We start from the raw sequence: 25,100 nt of genomic DNA, 5'->3' as shown, positions 1-25,100 counted from the left end.
ATAATAAATCATAATCAGTAAATTACTGTATTTAAAGCTTCATATTAATAAGGAATTGAAATTTGATCTATAAATGAAAGACCGCTGCTGACTAGAAGACAAATTTGATATATTAAAGACACTTGATGTGCTGATTAGAATGATATAATACCTTAATTCAAAGCCTTTCAAAGATTGCGGAAACTAAACATGTCAATTTAATTCACATTGATTGCCTTATTAAGACGTTTTTTTAAAGGAAAACCCAAATGTGCAATACGTCTATCCAAAATATGAACAAAATCACGTGATATCGATTTTCATATTTATTAACTAACATCTTTCTAGGTTGCTGTTCATGTGAGCCAAGGCTCCGTGTTGTAGGCCGTACTTTGACCTATGATTGTTTACTTTTTACACATTGTGACTTTGATGACTTGGATGGAGATTTGCCTCATTGGCACTCATACCCTGCTTCTTATATTTGTATACCAATTTACATTAATAATTTATAATTTAAAAACTGGCACACATTTGTCTACAAAGTTATATACAAATTATATTAAATACATTGTACAGAAATAGCATAAGACAAATATCCAGCCTTATGAGTCACTGTGTACAAACAATTTCTTAGCTATTTAAAAAATAAAAACAAAATACAAATGACAATTTTCTACAATGATAGCCTTTGTATGATGTCGATACGAGGATATATTGGTCTGAAAGAAGGATATCATCTGAGGACGTATTAAGAAGTCGATATACTAGTACTTATTTGGATCTATATATCGTGTATTAACCGCATACAAAGTCTATAATTGTTATACAGTTCAACTATTCATTTCCGACCATATGTGTATCAAAATCGGAATAGCATTGTAATTTCTTTTTGTGAACTTTTAATTTTGTTGAAATTAAATAGATATCATGATGTCTCTTTGACAAAAACAATATATTAGTTTTTTCATTTCAATTTTTTTTTATGTTTTTCGTGTATTTCTCAATACTATGTATGTTTTTGAAGATTTTCTTCAAATAATCGACTATTAATATACAATTTTTAAATTCTTTTAACAATGTCATAAAATTCATTAGATGACGTCACAAAGTATATCGTTTTTAGTCAATCTAAAAATAGCCGTGTAATATCATATTTCTATCCGCCGTTTTCAATCGATCTTTAAAAATCCAATTTTAAAGCATATGACTATTCCTGACCGAATGAATTAGTCAAATTGTACAAACTAATATTATCCAATGGTATATTGTGTTGTCTGTTTGCATTTACTGTTCAAATAATATTTTAGAAAACAAATAAAAGGCTAGTTTTTTTAAATCATTTAAGGACTCGATGGCATTCAGAGCACATTTTCTTTTCAGCAATAATTGTTTTAATATTTAAAAGTAGCTTTTGAGACCAGTGACTTTAATTTATCTAACTTCCAAAATTTACGAGAATATACATTATTAATTCCATTCAAATATCTGTATGTTTTTCTGTTGCTGTCTATAAAAGAATCAGCTGAGAAAGTCGACTTTTAGCTCAATTGAATATCTTTCATGCCATCTTGTAAATAGTATGGTGTTTTCTCATTGTTGAAGGTCTTATGGTTTGCTATAACTGCTCACATCCACTTCATTTTGAACTTTAGTGAATAGTTGTCTCATTGACAATCATATTACATCTCCTTATTTTTATAAAAATCATACCTTTTTAACTTACAAAATTTAAAAAATCAATCCGGAAGATTTCTTTAAGTTATTTAATAATAGATATGCATTTTATGACTTAGTTTTGTTTTAGCTTGCTCTCTTTTTGGCATATACCTAACATGCACCTTTTATATTTATCGATTGGAGAAAATATTACTGATTAATCAGTTCTGACCATACCAGATGCATAAATATAGCAACTTCAATTTAAAGCGGTACATACATCAGACTATTACAAATTATATTATGATTATCAGTTATTGAGACTGGATAGCTGGTTATAAATGCGACAACAAATAACACTGTTAATGTTTAACATGCTGTATCTTTGTCATCTGTTGTGGTATTAAGAAAGATAAGATACTAATGAAAGACAAATTAACGAGCTTACCATGCACACAAACTCTGACAACGGACTTAAGCATATATATATATATATATACAAAACATCCCAGTAAAACAAGATTACACAAAACAGAAGTAAGCGAACATAACTAAAAAATATAAGCACATATAATTTTTACATAATCATCAGATGAAATAAGCATCATATTGAAATAGTAGCACTATTTTTCGCATTTTCCAAGAAATATAGCAAACATTTTAGAGCAGACTATACAGGAAGGAAGAATAAAATGCAGTTATGAATTTTATGAGTTTTTGGCATTTACAGACACATAGCAGTATAAAACATTGATACAATTTCTTTGATGAGTTCATCGATCTTTCATGGTGGGATATTCATTTGGTGTTCAATTTCAATTTCTATAGCCATTTCTGAAATTAAAGTATACCAGCATTGTATTGATTACACTATGAGATATCAATTAACGTCTTTTATCACCATTGGAAAAAACTAATACAAATGGAAACAAGAAGTAATTGTAACAGGATGCTGTTACGAAGTCTCCCAAACAAAGCTCCCGTAACTCGCCATTCATATGGTCCCATGTTCATTTGATTTGATTTTTGTCCCATACAGGAATATATATGGCTTACGAGTAGGGATCTCCACCATTTACAAGTATTCAAACAGGAGGGGGTGATGGTGACCCCCAGGGAATTTACCTACATTTCATTTCATTTGTTTTATTGTCCCCTACAAGAATGTATATGGTTTAAGGGTGGGGATCTGGACCGTTTACAAGATAATAGCACATTCTCAAATTGAATGGGGTGAGGCAACCCCCAGGAACTTCCCTTTAATTTCATTTGATTAGCTTTATTGTCCCATACAAGAATATATATGGTTTAGGGGTGGGGATGTTGACCGTTTACAAGTTTTCAAACAAGAGGGGGTAGGGTGACCCCCTAGGGACTTCCCTCTTATTTCATTTCATTTGTTGTATTGTCCCCTACAAGAATATATATGGTTTAGGGGTGGGGATGTTGACCGTTTACAAGTTTTCAAACAAGAGGGGTAGGGGTTACCCCCTACGGAATTCTCTTTTATTTCCTTTCATTTGTTTTATTTTCCCCTTCAAGAATATATATGGTTTAGGGGTGGGGATGTTGACCGTTTACAAGTTTTCAAATAAGAGGGGGTGGGGTTACCCCCTACGTAATTTCCTTTTATTTCCTTTCATTTGTTTTATTGTCCCCTACAAGAATATATATGGTTTAGGGGTGGGGATGTTGACCGTTTACAAGTTTTCAAATAAGAGGGGGTGGGGTGACCCCCTAGGAACTTCCCTTTAATTTCATTTCGTTTGTTTTATTGTCCCCTACAAGAATATATATGGTTTAGGGGTGGGGATGTTGACTGTTTACAAGTTTTCAAACAAGAGGGGGTGGGGATGACCCCTAGGGACTTCCCTTTAATTTAATTTCATTTGTTTTATTGTCCCCTACAAGAATATATATAGTTTAGGGGTGGGGATCTGGACCATCTACAAGATAATAGCACATTCTCAAATTGACTGGGGTGGGGATGACCCCCTGGGACCTCCCATTAATTTCATTTGATTTGTTTTATTGTCCCATTCAAGAATATATATGGTTTAGGGGTGGGGATCTGGACCGTTTACAAAATATAAGCATATTCTCAAATTGAAGGGGGTGGGGATGAACTCCCAGGGACTCCCCCTATATTTCATGTGATTTGTTTTATTGTCTTATAATCAATTCTGAAGACTGCATGTATCTATCACTTACAGTTTTCAAGTTATATTCATTTGAAAATTTTAAAAAATAAAATCCCATAGGGTTCTATAGTAAACCCCTTCCTCCTTTCTACCCCCCAAAATACCCCTTAATAGACCCCAATGCACAAACGAAAGATTGATGGCTCACCTAGACATATTAGTCTACCATTTTATGAAATTCTAAGTCAATCTGACAAGCGGTTTTGGAGAAACGCTGCGGACAAGTTCATTTTTTAAAGTGGCGGAAGAAGAGGAAGAAGAGGAAGAAGAAGAAGAATAACTAGATTTGCCATTGCAAGCAATAGCGGATGGCACCCTTCCCCTATTGCCAGGCAAGCGGCAGCCATTTAGAAAATTCTAAAGTCAAAGAGTGCATCTACACATGCAAATTATCATTTTTGTAAAGTTTCATTAAGTTGGGAGCATTTTGTAATTTTTCACATTTTTGCTGTTTCCATGGTTACGGCGGCCATTTTGAAAATTCCGATTTCAAAAGTCAACTCTGCGCATGCCAGTGACCATTTCTATAAAGTTTCATCCAGTTTGCAGCATTTTAATTTTTTTTTGAAATTTTTGACCTTTTAGTATTGTTTCCATGGTAACTACAGATATTTTGGAAATTCCAACTCCAAATACCACATCTTCCAAAGTTGCTCATCGTTACTGTGAAGTTTCATGAAGTTCGGAGCATTTTCATTTATTTTTTAAATTTTTGGTGTAGTTTCCATGGCAACATAGTAGTTCCAATGATTGCCAAAATCATCCAACACCTGTTTATAGTGGGCACCTACTTTGTATTGAAATATAATGATTCTAAGTTAAAGCATATCAAAACAGTTCACCAAAACCAAAAACTTGATTTTTTTCCCATTTGTTCCGTTTCCGTGGTAACAGCAGCCATCTTGAAAGTGCCAACTCCAAAAAGCAAATCTTCACATGGTGGTTAACATTATGGTATAGTTCCATCTTCTTGGGTCCATTAACATTAGAGTTCCAGACTGGACAAAAATGTGTGGAAGAAAAATAAAAATAAAAAAAATAAAAAGAAACGTAGAATAACAATACGTCACCCCAACTCCGTTGAGGGTGCCATAATAAAAATAATAAGAACTGAGCAAAAACAATAAGTCTCCAAACTTTGTTTGGGAGACTTAACTAGGAGTTGAAATATGTTTCTGGCCTACTAATTTATATGTCCCGCTCATATATCATTGATCGTATTTTTCAAATTATCTTATCATATCCTTATTATTAAAACATTTCATTATTTAAATTAATGTGTTTTGTGAATGTATTTAATTTTATATGCAGTATGCTAATGTTTTCCACATAGTAATTTCTGCTTTGATTTGTTGATAACCACACCTGGATTATTTAACAAAGCAGTACACGCATTTTTAAATAAAATCAAGTCTATGCTTTGCATGCTTTACAATCCTTTTTTCCTGGTTTCATCGGCAATCTCCAGCAAGACAAATTATATATATAAAACTACAATCTAAATTTCCGATCCCTATTTCTATGAACAAATAAAATAAAATCTACTCGTAAATTCTGAATATAAGATAAGAATTTTGTCACTTGACATTATGTAAACAACAGTAAATCAATTCATTTCAGCTTGCTCTCACTGTGTGGTTTTTAATAATGATCTGGAGTCCTCACTTTGTCTTTGAGATGAATAACTGCAATTAAAGCGCTGTTCATTTGGTTTTTTTTAATGAATTTGTGTCATGGGGATTCCCATATCCTTTGTGTTTTTATTGGGTTTCTTAATCAACAATATGAAAAGATACTATTTCATCGCAGTAATATTTTTTCATGTTATAGAACAATTATATCAAGCCGTATTCTGTACATTATATGTTTGATAATTCTACCGAAATTTGTTTTTCCTAGAAACATATAATAAGAAATTGTATGGACAGATAGAAAAGAAGTTTTTAAATCAAAAAGATATGTACCTCTACTGATCTTTTTATGTAATTTTGGGGTTTACATTTTTAGATTAAAGACACTTGCAAAACATAGTTCAAAAGTCACAATCGAAAATGATTTCCAAGGATCTGGTTTGAGAAATATAAAAAAGAGTTGATTACAAAAAGTTAAAATCGTTTGTAAATCTGTTGAAAACATTGTTAGTTTCCAATTTAAAAAAAAATGGAGAAAAAATCAACCAATCAATGCCATAATATCGGATAACTGCTTGAACCTGTCGGAGGTGTTACGAATCTTGTTTGAATATTGTGACACAGTGGTTGTTTGCACAAAAAAAATATACCGTCTTTGTAAACCCTCCAGAAAATGATTAAGTTCCCTAGTTTGGTCACATAAGCCAAAATCCCTCAAACAATTCAATAGTTACAAGTGCGGAACATATTGTGAAGTATATGAACACTTGTCAACATAAATAATTTAATAATCTAAATGTGTTCAGATTTTTCCCGATCAGCAATTTCTGAATTATTGTTAACCTATTTTGATCTGCAAATACAATTCGAATAATTTAATGATTGTAGGCTTGAAAAGTATTATTCGACTATTTGACTATCAAATAATTTGGGAAAATTAGGGTTTTAACACTACTACACTGTGATTTTTAAAAGTAAGTTTACCTGATTGAACCCCATTGACTTCCTCATCAGAAAGAGTTCTACACAAAATGTCCTTTAGTTGTTCTGCATACAACTTTGTTGGGTTGTTTCGTCGATCAAACCTTTTTAAAAGATCATCTATAATATTACACATGTCTTTATAACGGGCATCTTCCAGTTTAAATCCATTAGAGTGTTGTAGTTCATTTCTGGTAAGCCGAATGCGCTCTATATCATCTCCAGTACCTATATCTGCATTCTGTAGATCTTGCCATGTTCCTCCCCAAGGATTGCGTCTTCCAACTGAATAACTTGGAATGTGTTTATTCAGATTCCGATGTTCTCCGTACAAGTAAGTAACATCACATTCACTCCTAGGCTTAACATTTCCTCCTCTATCTTGTTTTAGCAGATCAAATAAAACATCGGCAAGAATATTTTGCACAATCATCACCATCTTTGCATAATTGAACTCCTCCTTGGTAAACTGAAAAGGATTTAAGAATATCAAAAGGGGAATATTTATAGCTAAAGATTAAGAATATTTTGTTGATATGTTTACCTTAGAGTTCCTGAAATAATACCAGCCATCAGAGAAATAGAGGATCTCAAAGAAGTTGAGTCAAGTAGAATTTAATCTTAGGCTGAAAATTTCTAAAATAAAATTATTGTTCCAGCAGTTATAAAAAGAGAATAAGATTCATGTCTTCTGCTTAAATGAAAATAGATTTATTAAAGGTTCAAATAAATGCTTCAAAGTTGATGCAATATCTATTTAAAAAGCTTCTGGAGGAGAGTTATCTCATTGGCAATAAAAAAAAAAGCACGTGGTATTGCTCATGTTATTACAAACCCGGTTATAGTCTAATCCGGAAGTCACAATCGTACAAAGGGAACGATATTGTAGTTACGACATAAGTAATATATCCGATATCATCTGTGAAACGGTAATTCCATAAGGGTCAACTAACTCGTAATGACGTCCGTAAAATTTACGAATGGATGATTTCAACGTCATTATTTGGAACTATTTTTGTTTAATATATTCCTTGTGAGCAGCAACCCACTATCAAAAAAATCAACTAGGATCAATCAATTAGGAAATACAAGCCCGGGAATATCGTATAAATCGGGCGACATATACTCCGTATGCAGACGCTGCTGGAATGTTGCTACATAAAAAAGTTCACAATTGGGAACATGAAATCATTTTTTGTGTCGTTAAGTTTAGTTTAAAATCAACTTCATTGTCAACTTCTAGATTTAAGACAAGATATGAGGCCGTCTGTCTTTCGGACAATTTACAGGCATATCTACTGATGTAACTTAAATTTCATTTTGTGGGATGTTTCTGAATTTAGATACTAGTATTTGATCGGTTTCAGTCAGATCAGCACCAAATATGTACGTGTAAAAATAACCAAAAAAAAAAAAAAAAACCAACAACACTAAACGGAATTGTCTTGCGGGCCAGAGCAGACTTGGTCGAACGGAAATAAAATGTCTGCAATATTAACCATAAGTTTAATATTAGACTAAAACCAGTACTTTGAAAATAAGTTAAAGGACAGATAATTCAAATAATTTTTTTTAAACGGCTGTTTACCGACGGAAATCTAATTTCTACTGATCTCTGATTGAAGAGAATCATACAGTACTATACAAGATGTTTTCAATAAATCTCAATTAAAAGTGCCCCCATCCTCCCCTTTGATAAATATATAACTATTATCAATAAAACCACTCCTGATAGGTTTCAGAAACTTTTATATATTTAATTGGATACGCGAAAACCAGTTTGACTAGTTGTTCTATTGAAACAGCAGTCTGGACAAAATAAAGAATGCATCTTCATATCAGATAGAATTGTTTACAACTGCATATGTTGTTCAGTTGTTCTAAAATGAAAATTATTTGGCGCTTTAGTCAATAACCATAACTGTTGCATAACATACCACTCTCAAACTGTTTTTCCTAGATAATGCATTCAATGCTCCTGGTGGAAAGTGCAGCTAAAATATAAAATATAATGTATATGACTGCTGTGGAAAAATGTGCGTGCAAATCCAGAATAGAGGTTCAAACACACAACATTTATAAATTCCTGTTCTTATTTGCTAACAGTCAATACTTATGCATATAGACTGCTTGAATACTGACCGAATTCATTTTTTTTCTTTGAAAATTTTACTCCATTAGACAAGGCTGCCCATAAGAGATTTCTATTTTTCTTATTTTTCTTTTGGGTCATATAGCTCATGCCTTATTTAAGTATTAATTCACCAGTGGCTTTCAACTATTAGTATATCGGCGTTACCATTCCTCATAAAGACTAATTCAGAAGTGTTCTTCTGATTTATTTTTAAGACCCCCCCTACTATAGTAGAGGGGCATTATGTTTTCTGGTCTGTGTGTCCGTCCGTATGATCGTCCGTCCGTTCGTCCCACTTCAGGTTAAAGTTTTTGGTCAAGGTAGTTTTGGATGAAGTTTAAGTCCAATCAACTTGAAACTTAGTATGCATCTTCCCTTTGATATGATCTTTCTTATTTAAATGCCAAATTAGATTTTATACCCCAATGTCATGGTCCACTACACATAGAAAATGATAGTGCGAGTGGGGCATCCATGTACTTTGAACACATTCTTGTTTTTAATTTTCAATTTTTATATTACACATTATTCCACAAAATTATACTTTTTGTCGTGATAATCTATCAAATCTTAACCGAATAGTTCTGGTTGAATGTAGATAAAGTTATTTAACTATGACTTCTTGTTTTTTTAATTACTCATTTGATTTATTTTTTTGCATTTGGAAAGAAAACCAATATAATATTACTACAAGTGCTGAAAAATAAATATTTTTCAGTAGTACCTTTGCCGCAATAACTGTTGGTTTGCTATAAGCAGTGTCTAAATTTGCTTCTCCAAACTGCTGGGACAACTAAAAAAAAAATCCAGAGTAGATATTCATGTAATTAAATAAATCATCGAAAAATTATAAAATTAAACATTGATAGAAATTTTCAATATATACACACGAAAAAAAAAATAACATAACGCCATGACAAAATAAAACGAAAAGACAAAAAGTCCAACATACACCTTTTAGGTAACTACAGACGGAGTAGCACAAAATGATACATGCATTAATTATATTTGCATAAAAGTCCGATAGCGGCGGAATCAACTGGTTGCTAGAATATCAAAATACTTCAAAAAGATTAAAATAGAGAGAAATTCAGCTTTCCAGTCTGGTTTTACCCAATTTTTATTTAGCAACATTCCAGCTTCGCCTGCATCCTGTAATTTTTTTTCCGGGCTTGGATTTCCCATCATGGTTTCTTTGATAGAGGGTTGCTGCTCATATGAAAGCTATTAAATCCAAAGTTACGAGTGGTGAAATTGAAATCATCACTTTACAAATTTTAAACTGCAGGTTCATGACTTGATACAGGCATACGCTGCTGGTTTTAAAGTGTATATGGAAGAGGACAAATCTCAAATATACTGAAATAGGGAAATGTCTCCTCTAATCTTGAACAACTACTGTAAAGTAATCGAAGATGAACACATTACATATTTGGCTCTTTTTGACCTAAGCGTCGAAAAAATAAAGAAGTCTCCAAACGGGGGAGGGGGGGGGGGGGGTCGCTTAAATCCCTTTGTTGAGGGATACGCAGCTCAGATATCTTGTGTATCATCCTTGACATCTACTTGTTTTTGGAATATCTAAAATACATCAATATATTGTTTTAGCAAGGAAGAAACCTAGTTTTTCTATGGTATTTCATGGAAACAGATACAATGTATAACAAATATCAGATTCGTTTACGACCATGGTTAAAATCACAAAATGACAAGTAGTTTCAAATACTAATGATACTAACCTAATATATTATGACGCTCGAAAAAAGTGAACCATTTCAGCGACTCGATCGTACCAATCGGTACGTAGTGAGTGTTACCCGAGACAGCATTCCTTTGTTAATGTATTATAAGTATACAAATATTTTGACTTCACACATTTCATAACAAATTATTCTTCATCCTCCTTTCAACAGATGTGTTTGAAGTAGGAACAGATCGTGAAATATCAAAATTGTCAAGAAGTTAGAATAATTTACCTGATACTGTGTTTTCCTTGAAGTATTGTTTTTCTTTGGAGACCCACTTCCATCCACCTTCTTTCTTTTGGAACCTCTTTTCTGGCTCTGTAATGTACATATGCATGAATGATTTATATGTTCAATAGTGCGCTCAATTCAATTCTATTCATTAACAAATGCTCTAAATTACAGGACTCTTACTTGATAGAAGTCATTTTCTTGAATGAAATGAACTAGGAACTGTTGAAATCAAATACTATTTAAGGTTTTGAAATTTTCATTTTTTTTAAATTGATCGCTACTAGTTACCTATAATAACGCTTGTAATAACAATGTAAAAAGAACTGGTCGCTCGCATAGCACTTTTGTTTTCAATTACAAATAAAACAATTTATTAAAAAGAACAGCTCAATCAGGCCTATACTGCAATACTTTGGCGTACATACAGAAATGAAATTATCTCTTTCAGAATTAATGTTCACCAGAAAGGTGCTTTAAACGTCTACCGTGAAAAATATTACAGTCAAACCAGTTGGATATGGTTTCATATTCACTTTATTTAAAATCGTTTTGATCAGGGGTACCCTGTACCATGTTAAGTTTGTTTTGAATAAAATTAAATGCTGAACAGCATAACAGTGTCTGAATCATTTGCCTATAAAATATTCTTATTCATAGTCACCGTTCTCTCAAATATATTATTTAAAAATTCAGAGTTTTTTTCGTTCTTTCGTAAGAAAAGAAGATTCCACGAAATTTTTTCCCATGTCTGCTTAAGTTTTATTTACGACGAAGTCATTACATTGCATGTGAACTATTTTATATTTAAGTCTTTGAGTCCGTGGTTCAGTTCCCTCACTTATTTTCCCTTAAAATCGTGACGCAAACTTAATTTTGATTTGCAATATTGAAATATCTAAGTCAAATACACTCAATTTCCAGTTTAGGACATACTTTAGTAAATGGACTTTCAATTATATAGGACTTATAGCAATCGGATGGTTTTTTTGTTTGTTAGTATTATTTTTATACTTTAATCAAACGTACTTGTTTATTTGACCATTCATCGATAAATTTGTGCGTAACTGTACATGTCTCACAGAAATATTCAGTACTGTTTTCTTCAGTAAAGTCAATCGAACCTTTCACAGACTCTGGCTTTACACAGCCACATTCCCACTTTTTCTCAAATTTTACATTTGTCATTTTGTATCTTGTACTAATTATCTTCATTATCTCTCCTTCAACAAGATTAGCAAGGTGTGAGTATGAACCTCTTTTAATAACTGCATTTGTTTTGAAGTCTAAAACTTGAATCTGAATTAAATTTGGAGATGTTGTTACGAGTAATTTCTGTAATCTTGTCTTCTCTAGGTCAATGACGACAGTACCTCTAAAAAGAGATATAAGCTTTTTATCTTGAATAGTGTCAGCAAATTTGGAAATTTCATATCCCCGACAAAGTGAAGCAATCAAATGATTCATTAGATGTGGTGGAAGAAAGGTAAACTTTAAACAAAACCATGTGGATTTCTTACACTTATTTGCCATCACCTTAAACATTTCATAAATATCACCTTCGGGTTTTCCTTTTACCATACAAGGTACATAGTAGCATGTTTTTTCATTGGTGACATCTCTTTCAGATAGCATTGGCCGTATAATGATGTCAAATTTTTCCATAACATTCAGAATGTGATCTCTGTGTTTTGACAAAATTGGTGTTTGTTTTTTAAATATGTCTTCCAAAACCTCATCATGTAAAATTCCTCTTTGGTTTAGTTCATTCCATTTCTCGTTGTTTTTTATGCTTCTCATTTTCCATTGAAACTTATCTGCTGTCACTATACATTTAAAGGCATCTGACAACCACTGGGTATCCAGAATAATATAATCAGGAAGATCATCAAAGAACACTAACTCCCTGATTTCATGGTGATACTTCAAAAATAAATTAAGCTCTTCATCAGTTAATGGGTTTGGTGTAGCAGTAGAAAGATCCAGAATTTGCTGAAACGAAATGATTGGCATGTCTTCCTTTTTCTCCCGAAGAAGTTTTTCTAACTGTATAAACTTCAAAGGATAATCTGTATTCCACGATTTCATAGTCCTTGCTAATTTTAAAATATTCTCTCGTATTTTCTTGAATACCTTCTTTTTATCTTCTGTATTAGAAATGCAAAATTTTCCGTCTTCCACTACATGCCGACATACATCCACTGAAACATCCGCAGTATATGTACCAAGCTTTTCCATACACGAATTCTCCATCTGAAAAATAAGAGTATATTTCAAATAAGTTTGGAACAAAAATGAACGATTCCCCGGTTATCTATGTTAAAACTATTCTATCTTTTGGTGGTATTTTTTTTTTATATAAATGGAATTATTAATTAATCCAAAACTTATTTGTAATTACATGCATTCAAAGTGACCTCTATCAAAAAAGGAAAGTTTTATTCAGAATTAAGAAAAGTATTGTCAATAATTTCAATACTCAGTGGTCAGAATCGATTCGATCGTATGCTTGCAGTGAAGAATTCATTATCTTGTATCTTGAGGCAGACTTAATTTTGTCTAAGATACAACAGATAAAGTTAGGTCTGCCTCGGAAAATTGACTTACATGCAGATATTGACAATGGTGGTCGGTTGAAGACAAAACTTCACGAGAAAATAGATGATTTCAGTCTCGCAATTTTGAACTTTCTATTTCTATGTACATAGCAACATTCCAACAGCGCCTGTATATATATCTCCAAATTGATACGATATTCCCGGGCTTGTATTTACCATCATAATTTTCTTGATAGAGGGTTGCTGCTCACAAATAAGCTTTTAATCTAAGAGTTCCAATTGAAGTATAATTCATCTCTTTATAAATTTTACAGACGCCATCACGAGTTGGTTGACCGTTATCGAACATCCGTTTCACATATGATATCGGATTTGTTTCTAATGTCTTCACTCTAATCCCGTTCCCTTTTCACGAATGTGACCTACTGGTCAAGACTATTGACCATGTTTGTAATAAGTTGAGCAACATGACGGGTGTCCCATGTGCAGTAGGATCTACGTACATTTCCGGTGCACCACAAATCATCCCCAGTTTTTGGTAGGATTCGTGTTGCTCAATCTTTATTTTTATATGTTATGTTATGTGTACATTGTTTGTCTGTTTGTCTTTTTCTTTTGTAGCCATGGCGTTGTCAGTTTTTTTTTATCAATGAGTTTGAATGTGCCATTGGTATCTTTCTTCCCTATTTTGTCATATTTCTCTGTTTAAAATCATTAGAAAATGGCCTTAATCTTCTTATTATGAAATAACTTCTAAAAATTTATACAAATGTACACTAATTTATCCAGTTTTATTTTATCATTATATCTATCTTCCGTTTAACACCAAAAACGAATATCAATGTCTTCGCACAAGTTGATATGAATAAGTACCTCTTCTCCCTCGGCAATTTCAATTTGATCTTTGTATGTACCAACTAGAATAACTGGTGGATGAAGTTGTTGATCTGTTAGATCTTTAACACCAGCAGTATTAATATCACTCATGGTGTTTTGCTTTTCTGGTCTACAGTAGCAGTGGATCGAGTCCATCCATAACCGAAACATATCTAAACAACAAGTCAATCTTGTGTATTGTACATATCAATAGTTTCACTTAACTAGCATTACAGGTTTAATCAATTTAAATTGTACATTAACTATTTGTCTAATTGCCTATGCTTATTGTGTAATTCCCTCTTAAAAGAAACGGTATAGGCTGGCAAAAAAGGGGAGTGTTTATGTGTAACAAACAATGATATAATCAAAAATAGTTATACTTTTATTAAATCAGGCTACTTATAGCATTGCAAACAAAAAAGATCTATCATATGTGTAATTATTGTTTTGTATACTCCAGATTAGGACTTGGTGATTATTTATAGGAAAAACGGTACTATTACATTTTCCCAGCATTAAGTTGGCCTTTTGAGTACCCAAGACAGGTGAAGGAAGTCAACTTAGGAGGGCTGTGATTGTATGTAAGAGTACAATATATTTTTTTTTTATTTATCTATGAATAACTGCAGTGTGTTAATTTACAATATAATTTTAAAACCTATTGAAATATTTTCTAGAGAATTATTTGAAAAGGCTTCCAAAATTTCACAAATTTGGTGTAAAATGACGGTAGGCATGGATAACCTAAACAAGCTCCGTTGGAAATTGGTCATGATACTATTTGGCTTCAATTTTTTAAAATAGAGTAATAAAGTACTAACAACACACATAACTGTTTTATCCAAGTTTTTATTATAAAAACTGGTAAATTTATAAAATGTTATTATTGTCGCCTATGGCAGAATAAATAGTACCGTTTTCCCTATAAGCAACCCTACGTGCAAAAAAAAAACCCATAGTTAAATTTTGTAGCTGTACTTCTTTTGGACCCTTTCTTATGTCACTCATGGTTTAATATTCACTGAAAGTTATTTTTATCCAAAGAAAGAATTATCAACACTTTCTTTGGTCGTAGAAAAACTGTTAGGCCAATAAATATGATTAATGATTATAATTATTAGTAAGAAAAGATAGGTTCTTACTCCTTCTGGCAAAGACGACCTTAGATGGATTAGCTTTTTATTATTATTATGTAACTTTTTTTTGCATAGCACATCAGGTGTTTCGATACTTATACATCCTTGGGTTTCAACATTATGGCCTTGAGAGTTCCTGATAAACCTAATTCACTTGAATTATGTGAAAGTAGCACTTAAGACGACGTATACAATTTATAAAGTGTTATATGTTAAATAGAAATTATATGGCATAGATTGCCAAGAATATGTTCTGCTTGACAAATCAATTATGTTTTTAATTGTTCTAAGTGTATATTTGCAATTGTGTTGGCATTCTTCATAATTTAGTTTGACTTTATTTTTGTTTTTTTCCTGTATTTTGTTATAACTGATAATTTGTTTTAATCATCTTCCCTGTTCTTCCCTCTTAATCTGTTTCTGTCGACATATTTCTTTTATGATGTAGCTCTACTTATTTTTGTCCATCTGATGAGTTAAGCCTTTTTCAACTGATTTTTATAGTTCGTTCTTATATTGTACTGCTATACCACTGTCCCAGGTTAGGGGGGGGGGGGGGTGGATCCCGCTAACATGTTTAACCCCGCCACATAATTTATGTATGTGCCTGTCCCAAGTCAGGAGCCTGTAATTCAGTGGTTGTCGTTTGTTTATGTGTTACATATTTGTTTTTCGTTCATTTTTTAACATAAATAAGGCCGTTAGTTTTCTCGTTTGAATTGTTTTACATTGTCTTATCGGGGCCTATTATAGCTGACTATGCGGTATGGGCTTTGCTCATTGTTGAAGGCCGTACGGTGACCTACAGTTGTTAATGTCTGTGTCATTTTGGTCTTTTTTTGATAGTTGTCTCATTGGCAATCATACCACATCTTCTTTATACTATCTCAATTTTCAACATAGCATTTCCTGTTTTGTCACTGACGCTAATTAATGAACGATCTTAATTATCAAAGCAATCATGGTTGGTGTCAAGCCTTGAAGCATATACATAGAGCGTGAACTAGAATTCATACTCTTTGCAATATTTTCACTATAATTTGTTACGTTATTCTTACAATTTTTCAACAAATATTATATTAAAACTCAGTTTATCTACCATAACACAAACTTGTGTCTTGGGGCCGGTATCCCGAAGCTATCATAATACCTGTCATAAGATATGTCTGAGGAAATGTCTTATAATAATCTTATAACTATCCTAGGCCATATCTCAGACCTCGTCTCGAATCTGTCTTATGATGGTCTTAGCAAGTTCTTTTAATTTTCAAATAGATTGATGGAAAACATGGATTTACGGAAAAATTAATGTAAATGTAGGATGGCTTGTCCATAAATTACTAAACGTGTTGATTAATATAATTATATAATTGACGAAATTATTAAGAAAAATAAGTGTCATCTATATGAATAATCCATAAATAATACATCAATAAACACAGGAAACATGAATTACAAAATTGAGAAAGAAGAATAAAATTATGACATTTTTTTTTGTACAAGTAAATTGAATTTAATTTGTCACTGTATCGGTTATAATAAGATTAAAGAATAAAATCGTGCACTTTTTATATATCAATACATCAAAATTATGTTCAACAAATCATGATAATCCGTCAATCTATAGATATTTGGGCATAACCAGGAAAAGACGAATATTAACCAAATAATGATAAGATAATTTGCAAAATTAATGCAAATAATTATTGTAAAATAATATAAAATAAAGGAGCCATGTCATTTAAAGTATCTTTGGACTAAGATATGTCAATAGATCATCTTAGGAGATTTTTCGCTCAAAGTCGTGTCATCGAAAATATCTTATCTTAGTTTATGTCCTAGTTTCCTAATTATGTCATCAAACAGAGAATAAATAATTCCCTAATGTAGATCTATACAAAAGGTACAAGCAAAACATGAATCCTATAAAATGATATTTTACAGATTTACCTTGTGCCTCTTTGTCGTCAGCCTCATTCAGTTTTGTTACAACTAGATAAATTGCATTTGCCGATAAAAAAGTTTGATGTGTGTGGTAAAATTCTTTGTCTCCAGCAAAATCCCACAGCAATAAAGTCGCATACTCTTCTTTGTCATGTGAGTAATTTTTCAACATGCTTTCAATTTGCTTATGTACTTGCTCAACTTGATGTTTAGGCTGCATTTCAGAAGATACATCATTTTTAAAAGGTTGCAGATTACAACTTGAGGGAAATGATGAATTCATCTGTTTTGTCATATGTATTGTTTCATCAATACCTTTCGGTTTGTTGTCTTTTAGAACTTTGAAGCCTGTTCTTTCTATCAATGCGCCAGTGTTGGTTTGGCTATTTATTTTTTTCTCGAAGGGTTTTAACAGCCTAGTATTTAGTTCAGCCTCTTCACTGTTGTCTACCATGTGTTTTTAGAAAAATGTAAAAAATCTCTATTAAATACTTTTAAGTTTACGTCCTATGTTACCACAAATTGTGAATAAACCAAACTAAAACATCATTACATATAAAACAACTCATTGTAAGTAAACGTAGGCTTGATAAACTTTAAGATAATTAATTCGGACTCCAAAAAACCCCACCTAAATGCTAAAAACTGCAGAAAAGCAGAAAACACAAATGTTAAGGTCCTTAAAACCACAACCTCCAGCACTTAAAAAGAGCATGCTACCATTAGCCATTGAGAAAGTCTTTAGGGTGCAGTATCATTAATTTTAGTAAAACTTAATAGTACTTTTTTGAGCTTTATTCCTTTCTTAAATTTCTTAAATTTTTAATCAGGACCAAGTAAAACATATTTGTTTTTCATTCATTGTTTTGTTCATAGATCATACACTTTGGTTTTCTCGCTAGAATTGTTTATTTTTGTCATTTCGTGGAGTCTTATAAAAAAAAAGTAAAATCACAAAAATACTTAGAACTTAGAGGAAAATCAATTCGGAAAGTCCATAATCACATGGCAAAATCAAATAACAAAACGCATCAAAAACGAATGTACAAGAACTGTCATATTTCTGACTTGGTACAGGCATTTTCGAATGTAGGAAATGGTGGATTAAACCTGGTTTTACAGCGCTAAACCTCTAATTTTGTTGACAGTCTCATCAAATTCCGTTATAATTTCATTGATGCGTTAACTAAACAGACACATTAAATAAAATAGTCAAAATATGGGTACAATTTTAAAAGGAACAATTTAACAGAACACAAAAACATCTATCTACAAACACATTCATTGATTTGTGTGTCTGACGTTAGAAAACTGTATACGTCACATAGATTTGTCGTTCAATGTGCATACAAACAATTTTAAAATTAACATAGACAATGTTAGTATATAGGGTTAAAAAATCAAAAGTATGTAAGAATAAATTTCGGCTATTGGTACTTTACGGAACGGAACGGAACGGAATTTCATTTGAGGTATCCAAAGGGGGCATTTATCAAAATTTCGAAAAATCTTTAAAACAAAACAAACTTTAAAATTTCTGTGTTTTACGGTTTTCCATATACAAATAACACAAATGTATACTTAATCTCATCTTCACAGGTGATAATGTAATAATGTATAACATCGGGAAATATTCTGTAGATGAATATGTCGGATTGTCCTGATAAATTATCATGAAATTAACGCATTTGCAAGTCATGCATTATGATATCTAGACTGACCTCACGTCGTCCTTGATTAGAGACAGTGATCAAAATGAATCTGATTTAAACTTTTTAATTTATTTTTCCGTTCCGTTCCGTTCCGCAAAGTACCAATTGCTCTGAGGAATTGGTATTTAACGGAAAAAACGGAAACAGACATCTTAAATGTAATTAAAGCAGTATGATAAAAAAAAATTGTCTGACACCTCTTTTTGCATGAGTGGTATGTGTTTTAGATAGCATTTTCGACTTGATCAATAATAAAAAATTTAACACAAAGGCAGGTTACACAAAAAGTCTTTCTCCTTCCATCGGTAATTATATTTTAAAAAAGGGGCTTCAACAGCCCGTTCCGACGATGATTAGAGACAGTGATCAAGTTGAATCTGATGTTAACTTTTTAATTTATTTTTCCGTTCCGTTTCCGTTCCGCAAAGTACCAATTGCTCTGAGGAATTAGTATTTAACGGAAAAAACGGAAACAGACATCTTTAATGTAATTAAAGCAGTATGATAAAAAAAATTGTCTGACACCTCTTTTTGCATGAGTGGTATGTGTTTTAGATAGCATTTTCGACTTGATCAATAATAAAAAATTTAACACAAAGGCAGGTTACACAAAAAGTCTTTCTCCTTCCATCGGTAATTATATTTAAAAAAAGGGGCTTTCAACAGCCCGTTCCGACGATGATTAGAGACAGTGATCCAGTTGAATCTGATGTAAACTTTTTAATTTATTTTTCCGTTCCGTTCCGTTCCGCAAAGTACCAATTGCTCTGAGGAATTGGTATTTAACGGAAAAAACGGAAACAGACATCTTAAATGTAATTAAAGCAGTATGATAAAAAAAAATTGTCTGACACCTCTTTTTGCATGAGTGGTATGTGTTTTAGATAGCATTTTCGACTTGATCAATAATAAAAAATTTAACACAAAGGCAGGTTACACAAAAAGTCTTTCTCCTTCCATCGGTAATTATATTTTAAAAAAGAGGCCTTCAACAGCCCGTTCCGACGATGATTAGAGACAGTGATCCAGTTGAATCTGATGTAAACTTTTTAATTTATTTTTCCGTTCCGTTCCGTTCCGTTCCGTTCCGCAAAGTACCAAGTGCTCTGAGGAATTGGTATTTAACGAAAAAAAACGGAAACAGACATCTTTAATGTAATTAAAGCAGTATGATAAAAAAAAATTGTCTGACACCTCTTTTTGCATGAGTGGTATGTGTTTTAGATAGCATTTTCGACTTGATCAATAATAAAAAATTTAACACAAAGGCAGGTTACACAAAAAGTCTTTCTCCTTCCATCGGTAATTATATTTTAAAAAAGGGGCCTTCAACAGCCCGTTCCGACGATGATTAGAGACAGTGATCCAGTTGAATCTGATGTAAACTTTTTAATTTATTTTTCCGTTCCGTTCCGTTCCGCAAAGTACCAATTGCTCTGAGGAATTGGTATTTGACGGAAAAAACGGAAACAGACATCTTTAATGTAATTAAAGCAGTATGATAAAAAAAAATTGTCTGACACCTCTTTTTGCATGAATGGTATGTGTTTTAGATAGCATTTTCGACTTGATCAATAATAAAAAATTTAACACAAAGGCAGGTTACACAAAAAATCTTTCTCCTTCCATCGGTAATTATATTTTAAACTAGAGGCTCTCAAGAGCCTGTATCGCTCACCTGATTCTACTTGGGTTTTTGAAATCATAAAAAAAAATATAAAATTTGGCTAAAAGTGACAACACAACCTCATTTATAAGGAAAGGAACATGTTTAATTTCATTCAAAAGTCCCCCACTGGCGGCCATCTTGGATGACGGATCGGCTACAAAGTAACAACACTTGGTCAGCACCTCATAAGGAACATTCATGCCATGTTTGGTTTTATTCCATTCAGTGGTTCTCTAAAAGAAGTCATTTGTATGCATTTCCCATAGGGTCCTATGTTAAACTAAGTTCCCTGCTGGCGGCCATCTTGGATGATGGATCAGCTACAAAGTAACAACACTTGGTCAGCACCTCATAAGGAACATTCATGCAATGTTTGGTTTTATTCCATTCAGTGGTTCTCTAAAAGAAGTCATTTGTATGCATTTCCTTATAGGGTCCTATGTTAAACTAAGTCCCCCGCTGGCGGCAATCTTGGATAATGGATCGGCTACAAAGTAACAACACTTGGTCAGCACCACATTAGGAACATTCATGCCATGTTTGATTTTATTCCATTCAGTGGTTCTCTAAAAGAAGTCATTTGTATGCATTTCCCTTAGGGTCCTATGTTAAACTAAGTCCCACGGTGGCGGCCATCTTGGATGATGGATCAGCTACAAAGTAACAACACTTGGTCAGCACCACATAAGGAACATTCATGCCATGTTTGGTTTCATTCCATTCAGTGGTTCACTAGAAGAAGTGATTTGTATGCATTTCCAATAGGGTCCTATGTTAAACTAAGTCCCCCGCTGGCGGCCTTCTTGGATAATGGATCAGCTACAAAGTAACAACACTTGGTCAGCACTCCATAAGGAACATTCATGCTATGTTTGGTTTCATTCCATTTAGTGGTTCTCTAGAAGAAGTCATTTGTATGCATTTCCCATAGGGTCCTATGTTAAACTAAGTCCCCCGCTGGCGGCCATCTTGGATGATGGATCGGCTACAAAGTAACAACACTTGGTCAGCATCCCATAAGGAACATTCATGCTATGTTTGGTTTTATTCCATTCAGTGGTTCTCTAAAAGAAGTCATTTGTATGCATTTCCCATAGGGTCCTATGTTAAACTAAGTCCCCGGCTGGCGGCTATCTTGGATGATGGATCAGCAACAAAGTAACAACACTTGGTCAGCACCTCATAAGGAACATCATGCCATGTTTGGTTTCATTCCATTCAGTGGTTCTCTAAAAGAAGTCATTTGTATGCATTTCCCATAGGGTCCTATGTTAAACTAAGTCCCCCGCTGGCGGCCATCTTGGATGATGGATCGGCTACAAAGTAACAACACTTGGTCAGCACCCCATAAGGAACATTCATGCTATGTTTGGTTTTATTCCATTCAATGGTTCTCTAAAAGAAGTCATTTGTATGCATTTCCCATAGGGTCCTATGTTAAACTAAGTCCCCTGCTGGCGGCCATCTTTGATGATGGATCGGCTACAAAGTAACAACACTTGGTCAGCACCACATAAGGAACATTCATGCCATGTTTGGTTTCATTCCATTCAGTGGTTCACTAGAAGAAGTCATTTGTATGCATTTCCAATAGGGTGCTATGTTAAACTAAGTCCCCGCTGGTGGCCATCTTGGATAATGGATCGGCTACAAAGTAACAACACTTGGTCAGCACTCCATAAGGAACATTCATGCTATGTTTGGTTTCATTCCATTTAGTGGTTCTCTAGAAGAAGTCATTTGTATGCATTTCCCATAGGGTCCTATGTTAAACTAAGTCCCCCGCTGGCGGCCATCTTGGATGATGGATCGGCTACAAAGTAACAACACTTGGTCAGCACCCCATTAGGATAATTCATGCTATGTTTGGTTTTATTCCATTCAGTGGTTCTCTAAAAGAAGTCATTTGTATGCATTTCCCATAGGGTCCTATGTTAAACTAAGTCCCCGGCTGGCGGCCATCTTGGATGATGGATCGGCAACAAAGTAACAACACTTGGTCAGCACCTCATAAGGAACATTCATGCCATGTTTGGTTTCATTCCATTCAATGGTTCTCTAAAAGAAGTCATTTGTATGCATTTCCCATAGTGTCCTATGTTAAACTAAGTCCCCCGCTGGCGGCCATCTTGGATGATGGATCGGCTACAAAGTAACAACACTTGGTCAGCACCTCATAAGGAACATTCATGCCATGTTTGGTTCCATTCCATTCAGTGGTTCTCTAGAAGAAGTTCAAAATGTAAATTGTTAACGACGACGACGACGGACGACGCCGGACGACGACGACGCCGGACGACGGACGCCAAGTGGTGAGAAAAGCTCACTTGGCCCTTCGGGCCAGGTGAGCTAAAAAGAGGCCTTCAACAGCCCGTTCCGACGATGATTAGAGACAGTGATCCAGTTGAATCTGATGTAAACTTTTTAATTTATTTTTCCGTTCCGTTCCGTTCCGCAAAGTACCAATTGCTCTGAGGAATTGGTATTTAACGGAAAAAACGGAAACAGACATCTTTAATGTAATTAAAGCAGTATGATAAAAAAAATTGTCTGACACCTCTTTTTGCATGAGTGGTATGTGTTTTAGATAGCATTTTCGACTTGATGAATAATAAAAAATTTAACACAAAGGCAGGTTACACAAAAAGTCTTTCTCCTTCCATCGGTAATTATATTTTAAAAAAGGGGCCTTCAACAGCCTGTTCCGACGATGATTAGAGACAGTGATCCAGTTGAATCTGATTTAAACTTTTTAATTTATTTTTCCGTTCCGTTCCGTTCCGCAGAGTACCAATTGCTCTGACGAATTGGTATTTAACGGAAAAAACGAAAACAGACATCTTTAATGTAATTAAAGCAGTATGATAAAAAAAATTGTCTGACACCTCTTTTTGCATGAGTGGTATGTGTTTTAGATAGCATTTTCGACTTGATCAATAATACAAAATTTAACACAAAGGCAGGTTACACAAAAAGTCTTTCTCCTTCCATCAGTAATTATATTTAAAAAAAGGGGCCTTCAACAGCCTGTTCCGACGATGATTAGAGACAGTGATCCAGTTGAATCTGATTTAAACTTTTTAATTTATTTTTCCGTTCCGTTCCGTTCCGCAAAGTACCAATTGCTCTGAGGAATTGGTATTTAACGGAAAAAACGGAAACAGACATCTTTAATGTAATTAAAGCAGTATGATAAAAAAAAATTGTCTGACACCTCTTTTTGCATGAGTGGTATGTGTTTTAGATAGCATTTTCGACTTGATCAATAATAAAAAATTTAACACAAAGGCAGGTTACACAAAAAGTCTTTCTCCTTCCATCGGTAATTATATTTTAAAAAAGAGGCCTTCAACAGCCCGTTCCGACGATGATTAGAGACAGTGATCCAGTTGAATCTGATGTAAACTTTTTAATTTATTTTTCCGTTCCGTTCCGTTCCGCAAAGTACCAATTGCTCTGAGGAATTGGCATTTAACGGAAAAAACGGAAACAGACATCTTTAATGTAATTAAAGCAGTATGATAAAAAAAATTGTCTGACACCTCTTTTTGCATGAGTGGTATGTGTTTTAGATAGCATTTTCGACTTGATCAATAATAAAAAATTTAACACAAAGGCAGGTTACACAAAAAGTCTTTCTCCTTCCATCGGTAATTATATTTTAAAAAAGGGGCCTTCAACAGCCTGTTCCGACGATGATTAGAGACAGTGATCCAGTTGAATCTGATTTAAACTTTTTAATTTATTTTTCCGTTCCGTTCCGTTCCGCAGAGTACCAATTGCTCTGACGAATTGGTATTTAACGGAAAAAACGGAAACAGACATCTTTAATGTAATTAAAGCAGTATGATAAAAAAAATTGTCTGACACCTCTTTTTGCATGAGTGGTATGTGTTTTAGATAGCATTTTCGACTTGATCAATAATACAAAATTTAACACAAAGGCAGGTTACACAAAAAGTCTTTCTCCTTCCATCAGTAATTATATTTAAAAAAAGGGGCCTTCAACAGCCTGTTCCGACGATGATTAGAGACAGTGATCCAGTTGAATCTGATTTAAACTTTTTAATTTATTTTTCCGTTCCGTTTCGTTCCGCAAAGTACCAATTGCTCTGAGGAATTGGTATTTAACGGAAAAAACGGAAACAGACATCTTTAATGTAATTAAAGCAGTATGATAAAAAAATATTGTCTGACACCTCTTTTTGCATGAGTGGTATGTGTTTTAGATAGCATTTCGACTTGATCAATATTTAAATTAACAGCTGCGCCATGAGCGCATGATACGCCCGTCGTCTTGTGAAAAAACATAAATCTTTTTTGAATAACACAGGGTTGTACAGGATGTCATGCTTAGTATATCCTGACTCATTCCTTATTCCCGCTCAATAGGAAGATTGTACAAGATGTATTTGGAAACCCGACGCAACATTAGCCTGTTAAGTTTTAAGCAATAGAGATACAGCGCAACATGTGAAAAAAAACCTCTTTTTTTACAAAAAACTCAATAACTCGAAAATATAAAAATGAATCATCACCAAAAAGTATACAGATCTTTGGATTAATATAACAAAGAAGTGTGTAAAGTTTTAAGCAATAATCATAAATCGTTTTTGAGATATGGTGCGACATGTAAACCCC

General features: G+C 33.4%; 1 protein-coding gene across 1 annotated transcript in view; it reads right to left on the bottom strand.

Annotated features, from left to right (window-relative positions):
* Window positions 1-474: 474 nt before the first annotated feature.
* The window catches only part of LOC143078990 (uncharacterized), a 142,234-nt gene continuing 117,608 nt past the window's right edge, over window positions 475-25,100 (bottom strand). The window contains exons 2-9 of the mRNA XM_076254080.1: window positions 17,085-17,525; window positions 13,993-14,168; window positions 11,591-12,814; window positions 10,562-10,648; window positions 9,310-9,378; window positions 8,389-8,445; window positions 6,455-6,920; window positions 475-2,472 (exon numbers count right to left, since the gene is read on the bottom strand). Coding sequence (XP_076110195.1) covers window positions 2,423-2,472; window positions 6,455-6,920; window positions 8,389-8,445; window positions 9,310-9,378; window positions 10,562-10,648; window positions 11,591-12,814; window positions 13,993-14,168; window positions 17,085-17,525 — 2,570 coding nt within the window. The 3' untranslated portion in view covers window positions 475-2,422. The remainder of the gene's footprint in view (window positions 2,473-6,454; window positions 6,921-8,388; window positions 8,446-9,309; window positions 9,379-10,561; window positions 10,649-11,590; window positions 12,815-13,992; window positions 14,169-17,084; window positions 17,526-25,100) is intronic.

Source organism: Mytilus galloprovincialis, chromosome 6 (genome assembly GCF_965363235.1).
Source record: "Mytilus galloprovincialis chromosome 6, xbMytGall1.hap1.1, whole genome shotgun sequence".
Taxonomy (NCBI): Eukaryota; Metazoa; Mollusca; class Bivalvia; order Mytilida; family Mytilidae; genus Mytilus; species Mytilus galloprovincialis.
The sequence above is the reverse complement of the archived record's forward strand: the minus strand, read 5'-3'. Positions and strand labels throughout refer to the sequence as shown.